The 10,000-nt window shown below is 49.2% G+C and overlaps 1 protein-coding gene across 1 annotated transcript in view; it reads right to left on the bottom strand.

Moving 5' to 3' along the window:
- Positions 1-5,830, bottom strand: part of LOC109885435 (inactive carboxypeptidase-like protein X2) — a 126,759-nt gene extending 120,929 nt beyond the window's left edge. The window contains exon 1 of the mRNA XM_031820939.1: positions 4,873-5,830. Within this exon, the coding sequence (XP_031676799.1) occupies positions 4,873-5,287 (415 nt within the window). The 5' untranslated portion in view covers positions 5,288-5,830. The remainder of the gene's footprint in view (positions 1-4,872) is intronic.
- Positions 5,831-10,000: the final 4,170 nt, after the last annotated feature.

Raw genomic sequence — 10,000 nt, 5'->3', positions numbered from 1 at the left:
ATCAGTGTTAAGGGTTCCTAGTCAAAAGTAGTGCACTATGTAGGGAACAGCGTTTGGGAACGTTACTTTAAAAAATAACTTGTGACGTTACATCGTTACTTCCATTAAAAGTAACTTATTATATTATGTTAGTTCCATTAAAAGTAACTTATTATATTATGTTAGTTCCATTAAAAGTAACTTATTATATTATGTCAATTCCATTAAAAGTAACTTATTATATTATGTTACTTCCATTCAAAGTAACTTATTACTTGATGTGGAAAGTAACTCGCTACATTACTTTTTGCGTTACCAAAACCCATTTTGAAGATGCCTGGCGCATGTTGGTCATTCGTCTGCTACTTCCTTTTAACACTAGGAAAGCCGGCTATCGACAACCCCATTGGTTACCTATAAGCCAATGACACGTCTTCTGGAATGCATCATTCTAAACAGTCTAATACATACCTTTTATATAGCTCTATGCCTACCGCTAAAATATATATATTAATTTGGTTGTGTTTATGAAGGTCTTTGGCAACGTTAAGAACATGTATTTCATAGAACACAATATAATTTTCATTAGTTTTATGGCTCTATGTATAAACTGGGGGGAAAAACACACAAAAAACACCACAATTCAAGTGTTGAAATCCATGAATTAACAAAGATCACAAAGATAATTCACTATTCATGTGTTAAAGGTTTTAAGGAACAAAAGGGTGCATTTTGGGACTAAAATATTAAAGACTCAGATTAACCTGCTGTCTCTCATCTACAGTATCTGTGGAGGGATGGAGGGATGGAGGGATGAAGGGATAGGGGGATGGAGGGGTGGAGGTTTGGAGGGATAGAGGGATGGAGGGGTGGAGGGATGGAGGGATGGAGGGATAGAGGGGTGGAAGGATAGAGGGATGGAGGGGTGGAGGGATGGAGGGATGGAGGGATAGAGGGATAGAGGGGTGGAGGGATGGAGGGATAGATGGATTGAGGGATGGAGGGATAGAGGGGTGGAGGGATGGAGGGATGGAGGGATGGAGGGATGAGGGGTGGAGCGATGGAGGGGTGGAGGGATGGAGGGATAGATGGATTGAGGGATGGAGGGATGGAGGGATAGAGGGGTGGAGGGATGGAGGGGTGGAGGGATGGAGGGATGGAGGGATGGAGGGATAGAGGGGTGGAGGGATGGAGGGATAGAGGGGTGGAGGGATGGAGGGATGGAGGGATAGAGGGATGGAGGGATGGAGGGGTGGAGGGATGGAGGGATGGAGGGGTAGAGGGATGGATGAAGGGATGGAGGGATAGAGGGATGGAGGGGTGGAGGGATGGATGGATGAAGGGATGAGGGATGAAGGGGTGGAGGGGTGGAGGGGTGGAGGGGTGGAGGGATGGAGGGGCGGAGGGGTGGAGGGATGGAGGGGCGGAGGGACGGAGGGGTGGAGGGATAGAGGGATGGAGGGATGGAGGGATAGAGGGATGGAGGGACGGAGGGGTGGAGGGATAGAGGGATGGAGGGATGGAGGGATGGAGGGATAGAGGGATGGAGGGATGGAGGGGTGGAGGGATAGAGGGATGGAGGGATGGAGGGATGGAGGGATGGAGGGGCGGAGGGACGGAGGGATGGAGGGATGGAGGGATGGAGGGATAGAGGGATGGAGGGATGGAGGGATGGAGGGATAGAGGGATAGAGGGATGGAAGGATAGAGGGATGGAGGGATGGAGGGATGGAGGCATAGAGGGATGGAGGGATAGAGGGATGGAGGGATGGAGGGATAGAGGGATGGAGGGATGGAGGGATAGAGGGATGGAGGGATGGAGGGATGGAGGCATAGAGGGATGGATGAAGGGATGGAGGGATAGAGGGATGGAGGGATGGAGGGATAGAGGGATGGAGGGATGGAGGGATGGAGGGATAGAGGGATGGAGGGATGGAGGGATGGAGGCATAGAGGGATGGAGGGATAGAGGGATGGAGGGATGGAGGGATAGAGGGATGGAGGGATGGAGGGATGGAGGGATAGAGGGATGGAGGGATGGAGGGATGGAGGCATAGAGGGATGGAGGGATAGAGGGATGGAGGGATGGAGGGATAGAGGGATGGAGGGATGGAGGGATGGAGGGATAGAGGGATGGAGGGATGGAGGGATGGAGGGATAGAGGGATGGATGAAGGGATGGAGGGATAGAGGGATGAAGGGATGGAGGGATAGAGGGATGGAGGGATAGAGGGATGGAGGGATAGAGGGATGGAAGGATAGAGGGATGGAGGGATGGAGGGATGGAGGGATGGAGGGATGGAGGGATGGAGGCATAGAGGGATGGATGAAGGGATGGAGGGATAGAGGGATGGAGGGATGGAGGGATAGAGGGAGGGATGAAGGGATGGAGGGATAGAGGGATGGAGGGATGGAGGGATGGAGGGATGGAGGCATAGAGGGATGGAGGGATGGAGGGATAGAGGGATGGAGGGATGGAGGGATAGAAGAGGAGTGAGGGCTCCTCTAGTAAACCTCCCTAAAGACATGATTAAATGTATTTGTCTCTCTCTGGTCATCACAGATTGATTTAGATGTGGATGATGTTCCCTGAATCTCTGTCCTCAAATCTTCACGGTTCCCATGTCTGTGTTCCTCAACTTTTCCATTTCGATTCATCACACGTATCACTATGGTTTAGTCCCAAATGGCATCCTATTCCCCACATAGAGCACTACTTCTGACCAGGGTCCGTACTACGTAGAGAATAGGGTGGCGCTTGGGAGGTTTCCTATGAATGTCTGGTTCACATTACATATCTTGACCTGGTCAGAACAATAACACTCGATTATCAGCAACCGACTCACAATGTTAATCCCTAACACCCTACGTACTAACATTTGAGTGAAAATATGTTTCTAGGCAAAATATGTTTCTAGGCAATATGTTTCTAGGCAACATGTTTCTAGGCAACATGTTTCTAGGCAACGTGTTTCTAGGCAGTAACTGGCTGTAAAAAACTATACAACTGTCTAATTAAAGACTTTGGTGTCGTTTCAAAGATCTGTCTTTTGATTGGCTGAGGATTTGGATGGTAACATGTTGGGAAGACTCTTTTAGCCAATCAAAATACCACAAAAACAACCTACGTTGTTTGAAATGAATCATCAGAGGCAGAGAGACACGTTGGCGCCAAGGGCATTAGAAGACTATAATAACGTTTGGTCTCAGGACTTTGCCAGCCTGGTGTTGTAACGTAATCGTACAGCCGCTCTACACACATATAGATGAGGGTCATTAATCAAACCGTTCCTCAGATACAGTAGTAGATCCACAGTGGGTTTTTTAAAAGCTCTGTTAACATTGTACTACAGTGTTTATAGGATGGCCTTCATCTGCACCAACACAACCTCTTCAGAACGAGGGACCCAATAATGTTTTCACCGCACGCTACGGAGCTTTGGGATTGACCTTTCAACAAAATACACCTGCTGCTCTTTGTAGGTCAGAGGTCAGACATGGGCACCCTGGGTAGTAACAGGAGACTCTGCTAGGTCATGGGTCAGACATGGTCACCCTGGGTAGTAACAGGAGACTCTGTTACGTCAGAGGTCAGACATGGGCACCCTGGGTAGTAACAGGACACTCTGCTAGGTCAGAGGTCAGACATGGGCACCCTGGGTAGTAACAGGACACTCTGCTAGGTCAGAGGTCAGACATGGGCACCCTGGGTAGTAACAGGAGACTCTGCTAGGTCATGGGTCAGACATGGTCACCCTGGGTAGTAACAGGAGACTCTGTTACGTCAGAGGTCAGACATGGGCACCCTGGGTAGTAACAGGACACTCTGCTAGGTCAGAGGTCAGACATGGGCACCCTGGGTAGTAACAGGAGACTCTGTTACGTCAGAGGTCAGACATGGGCACCCTGGGTAATAACAGGACACTCTGCTAGGTCAGAGGTCAGACATGGGCACCCTGGGTAGTAACAGGACACTCTGCTAGGTCAGAGGTCAGAAATGGGCACACTGGGTAGTAACAGGACACTCTGCTAGGTCAGGGGTCAGACATGGGCACCCAGGGTAGTAACAGGACACTCTGCTAGGTCAGAGGTCAGACATGGGCATCCTGGGTAGTAACAGGACACTCTGCTAGGTCAGAGGTCAGACATGGGCACCCTGGGTAGTAACAGGACACTCTGCTAGGTCAGAGGTCAGACATGGGCACCCTGGGTAGTAACAGGACACTCTGCTAGGTCAGAGGTCAGACATGGGCACCCTGGGTAGTAACAGGACACTCTGCTCGGTCAGAGGTCAGACATGGGCACCCTGGGTAGTAACAGGACACTCTGCTAGGTCAGAGGTCAGACATGGGCATCCTGGGTAGTAACAGGACACTCTGCTAGGTCAGAGGTCAGACATGGGCACCCTGGGTAGTAACAGGACACTCTGCTAGGTCAGAGGTCAGACATGGGCACCCTGGGTAGTAACAGGACACTCTGCTAGGTCAGAGGTCAGACATGGGCACCCAGGGTAGTAACAGGACACTCTGCTAGGTCAGAGGTCAGACATGGGCACCCTGGGTAGTAACAGGACACTCTGCTAGGTCAGAGGTCAGACATGGGCACCCTGGGTAGTAACAGGACACTCTGCTAGGTCAGAGGTCAGACATGGGCACCCTGGGTAGTAACAGGACACTCTGCTCGGTCAGAGGTCAGACATGGGCACCCTGGGTAGTAACAGGACACTCTGCTAGGTCAGAGGTCAGACAATATACTGTAATGTAATATACTGGAGTGTGTGTGTGTGTGTGTGTGTGTGTGTGTGTGTGTGTGTGTGTGTGTGTGTGTGTGTGTGTGTGTGTGTGTGTGTGTGTGTGTGTGTGTGTGTGTGTGTGTGTACAGAAACAGTAACAGTACCTGACTTCGTTTCAGTGACCCTGGTCTTGTCTGTTTGTCTGACGTTTTCTGCCTTGGCGGTCCCCTCCTTCTGGATGGAGGGACGCTTGTTTCTGTCGGTCGTCTCCTGGCTGAGGGGACGCTTGTTCCTGTTGGTTGTCTCCTTCTGACTGGGGGGACGTTTGATCCTGTTGGTCGTCTCCAGGCTGGGGGGACGTTTGTTCCTGTCGGTCCCTCGGGCCCCTTCGAAGGGGGGAACGGGTGGTACCATCTCCTCCTCAGGTGCCGCGTGGTGGTAGTGGTCCCTGGTGAGTAACTCCTGCATGTAGTAATCCTCGTCCTCAGCAGGAGCAGCGGAGCCGTGACTCACATCCAGGTCCAGGAGCAGTAAGAGTAGCCCCAGGACGGAGAGGCGGTGGAGACGCTGGCCCATCATGGTGGCCTGTTCCCTGTGGAGGTATCACCAGCTCGATGTCCTGCTGGTTGGTTCTAGCCGGTCCTGAGGTTCTGAGGTCTCCAGAGGAGTCTTCGTCTGCAGGGCTGCTTCAACTACTGCTACCCCCCTCTCCCTCCGTCTCTCTCTCCTACTCCGGAACAGAGGCACAGACGGGGAAGTTCACTAAGTTCCCAGAGCGCTCCAAGTTACTGACGACAGCAGCGGAACCCGGGGTTCCATGGGAGTCTCTCTCTGCCAGGGGTAAAATATAAGGAGTCAGGGTGAAATACTCAGAGAGAGAGAGAAAGCAGAAGAGTTCCAGAAGGAAGGAAAGAGAGACAGGGTGTGAGGGATTTTACTCCTTAGAAGTTGGCAGGTGGCTCTCCATATCCTCCGGAGGAAAAAAAAATAGGAGGGATTTTAGTTGTTTGCTTTAACCCTTTAGGTTTGAGAGAGTCCGTCGACGTCAGACGGTTGAGGAGCAGTTCGACAGTGGTTAGTACAGTTGTGAGATGAGATGAGCAGCACTGCACACACTGACAGGATCTCTGCTTTCATCCAGATCCCCTCCCACTCCCTTCTGGTTTGGCGCAGAACGGCATGTGTGTCTGTCTGTTTTTCTTGACTTCGGGAACAGAGAGTTATCCTCTTCTTAACTCATTTGCCATCCAGAGAGAGAGAGAGAGAGAGAGAGAGAGAGAGAGAGAGAGAGAGAGAGAGAGAGAGAGAGAGAGAGAGAAATTCCCAAAGTTTAAACCCTTATTCAAGGTTTCAAAGACCTCTCTGATGAGAATAGGATACCCATCCTGTTGGGGGAGGACACAGAGAGCTGTGGGTTGGCAGCGCTCTACATTGCTGCCTGCCATAAGTTGAGGGACGGTGTCTGACAGACCAATCAACCTGCACATGTACTCTACTGTATGCTTATTGTTGTATGTGTTGGTTATTTTGACACTTGGTTATTGTTGTTACTGTTGTCCCGTTGACAATTTGATTCTCATTTTAATTTATTCATTTTAATTTATTCATCCACATCAGTCCATCAATCATCCACCTCAGTCCATCTATCATCCACCTCAGTCCATCTATCATCCACCTCAGTCCATCTATCATCCACCTCAGTCCATCTATCATCCACCTCAGTCCATCTATCATCCAGCTCAGTCCATCTATCATCCACCTCAGTCCATCTATCATCCACCTCAGTCCATCTATCATCCACCTCAGTCCATCTATCATCCACCTCAGTCCATCTATCATCCACCTCAGTCCATCAATCGTCCATCTATCATCCACCTCAGTCCATCTATCATCCACCTCAGTCCATCTATCGTCCACCTCAGTCCATCTATCATCCATCTATCATCCACCTCAGTCCATCTATCATCCACCTCAGTCCATCTATCATCCACCTCAGTCCATCTATCATCCAGCTCAGTCCATCTATCATCCACCTCAGTCCATCTATCATCCACCTCAGTCCATCTATCATCCACCTCAGTCCATCTATCATCCACCTCAGTCCATCTATCATCCACCTCAGTCCATCTATCATCCACCTCAGTCCATCAATCATCCATCTATCATCCACCTCAGTCCATCTATTATCCACCTCAGTCCATCTATCGTCCATCTATCATCCACCTCAGTCCATCTATCATCCACCTCAGTCCATCTATCATCCACATCAGTCCATCTATCATCCAACTATCATCCTCCTCAGTCCATCTATCATCCACCTCAGTCCATATCATCTATCATCCATCTATCATCCACCTCAGTCCATCTATCATCCACCTCAGTCAATCTATCATCCACCTCAGTCCATCTATCATCCACCTCAGTCCATCTATCATCCAGCTCAGTCCATCTATCATCCACCTCAGTCCATCTATCATCCACCTCAGTCCATCTATCATCCACCTCAGTCCATCTATCATCCACCTCAGTCCATCTATCATCCACCTCAGTCCATCAATCATCCATCTATCATCCACCTCAGTCCATCTATCATCCACCTCAGTCCATCTATCATCCACCTCAGTCCATCAATCATCCATCTATCATCCACCTCAGTCCATCTATCGTCCACCTCAGTCCATCTATAGTAGATGAAGTGTCCCCTATGATTTGAAGGGTTAGTAGATGAAGTGTCCCCTATGATTTGAAGGGTTAGTAGATGACGTGTCCCCTGTGATTTGAAGGGTTAGTAGATGACGTGTCCCCTATGATTTGAAGGGTTAGTAGATGAAGTGTCCCCTATGATTTGAAGGGTTAGTAGATGAAGTGTCCCCTATGATTTGAAGGGTTAGTAGATGAAGTGTCCCCTATGATTTGAAGGGTTAGTAGATGACGTGTCCCCTATGATTTGAAGGGTTAGTAGATGAAGTGTCCTCTAAGAGTTAAAAAGTCTAAGCTATTCTCTCTAAGGATTCTGGGAAAACAAGGAACTTGGCGTTCGCAGCCTTGCTGGTCAGGGTGGGCCCTGGTCACTAATAGTGCACTATATAGGGAATAGGGTGGGTCCTGGTCACTAGTAGTGCACTATATAGGGAATAGGGTGGGCCCTGGTCACTAGTAGTGCACTATATAGGGAATAGGGTGGGCCCTGGTCACTAGTAGTGCACTATATAGGGAATAGGGTGGGTCCTGGTCACTAGTAGTGCACTATATAGGGAATAGGGTGGGTCCTGGTCACTAGTAGTGCACTATACAGTATATAGGGAATAGGGTGGGTCCTGGTCAATAGTAGTGCACTATATAGGGAATAGGGTGGGTCCTGGTCAATAGTAGTGCACTATATAGGGAATAGGGTGGGTCCTGGTCAATAGTAGCGCACTATATAGGGAATAGGTTGGGTCCTGGTCAATAGTAGTGCACTATATAGGGAATAGGGTCCTGGTCAATAGTAGTGCACTATATAGGGAATAGGTTGGGTCCTGGTCAATAGTAGTGCACTATATAGGGAATAGGGTCCTGGTCAATAGTTGTGCACTATATAGGGAATAGTGTGGGTCCTGGTCAATAGTATTGCACTATATAGGCAATAGGGTGGGTCCTGGTCAATAGTAGTGCACTATACTGTATAGTGATTAGGGTGCCATTTGGGACTCATGGGTTCCGTGGGAATACTTTGTCCTTCGTTTGATGCCCAGACCTGTTTGGACCTAGCTGTAATTTGCACATTAGTGAGCGGCTGACGTGAGACAGGGAGTCTCTCAGTGCAGCGTCCAGACATGCTCAGACAGGGTCTGTTTGTCTCTGTGTGTGTGTGTGTGTGTGTGTGTTTCTGTGTGTGTGTGTGTGTGTGCGTGTGTGCGTGTGTGTGTTTGTGTGTGTTTGTGTGTGTGTGTGTGTGTGTGAACGCTCAGAGATAGAGCTCTTCCCTCTGTCACAGCTCATCACATCAACGCCTGAGCTGCAATAGCCATTACCATCACACACACACGCACACGCACACACACACACACGCACACACACACACACACACACACACACACACACACACACACACACACACACACACACACACACACACACACACACACACACACACACACAGCCCCATCCATCTTCAGTACCACAGTCTGACAGCACTAAGTTTCACCTTGACTGCGTCCACACACAAAAACGGTTCCAAAGGGGTTCTTTGGCTGTCCCCACAGGAGAACACTTTTTGGTACCAGGTAGAACCCTTTTAGGTTTGATGTAGAACACTCCATGAAAATTGTTCTACAGTGAACACAAAAGGGTTCTATCTGGAACACAAAAGGGTTCTACATGGAACACAAAAGTGTTCTACCTGGAACACAAAATGGTTCTACCTGGAACACAAAATGGTTCTACATGGAACACAAAAGGGTTCTACCTGGAACACAAAAGGGTTCTACCTGGAACACAAAAGGGTTCTACAAGGAACCAAAAAGGGTTCTTAGAAGTGTTCTCCTATGGAGCGAGTAGGGATTAAATATCGTCTGTCCTCGGTTCCAACACTCACTACTGAGTTTCAAACTGCCTCTGGAATCAACGTCAGCACAAGATGTGTTCATCAAGAGCATCATGAAATGGGTTTCCATGGCCGTGCAGCCGCACACAAGCCTAAGATCACTATGTGCAATGCCAAGCGTCGGTTGGAGTGGTTTAAAGTTCGCCGCCATTAGACTCTGGAGGCAGTGGAAATGCGTTCTCTGGAGTGATGAATCACGCTTCACCATCTGGCAGTCTGATGGACAAATCTGGGTTTATGGATGCCAGGAGAACACTACCTGCCCCAATGCAAAGTTTGGTAGGGGAGGATAATGGTCAAGGGCTGTTTTTCACAGTTCGGGCCCCTTAGTTCCAGTGAAGGGAAAACCTAACTCTACAGCATACAATTACATTTTAGAGGATTCTGTGCTTCCAACTTTGTGGCAACAGTTTGGGCAAGGCTCTTTCCTGTTCCAGCAGGACAATGCCCCGTGCACAAAGCAAGGTTCATATAGAATGGATTGTTGAGATCGGTGTGGAAGAACTTGACTGGCCTGCACAGAGCCCTGACCTAAACCCCATCAAACATGTTTGGGACGACTTGGAACCCCGACTGCGAGTCAGGCCTAATCGCCCAACATCAGTACCCGACCTCACTAATGCTCTTGTGGCTGAATGGAAGCAAGTCCCCCTGCAGCAATGTTCCAACATCTAGTGGAAAGAATTCCCAGAAGAGTGGAGGCTGTT

This window comes from Oncorhynchus kisutch, unplaced genomic scaffold (assembly GCF_002021735.2).
Source record: "Oncorhynchus kisutch isolate 150728-3 unplaced genomic scaffold, Okis_V2 scaffold3749, whole genome shotgun sequence".
Taxonomy (NCBI): domain Eukaryota; kingdom Metazoa; phylum Chordata; class Actinopteri; order Salmoniformes; family Salmonidae; genus Oncorhynchus; species Oncorhynchus kisutch.
The sequence above is the reverse complement of the archived record's forward strand: the minus strand, read 5'-3'. Positions and strand labels throughout refer to the sequence as shown.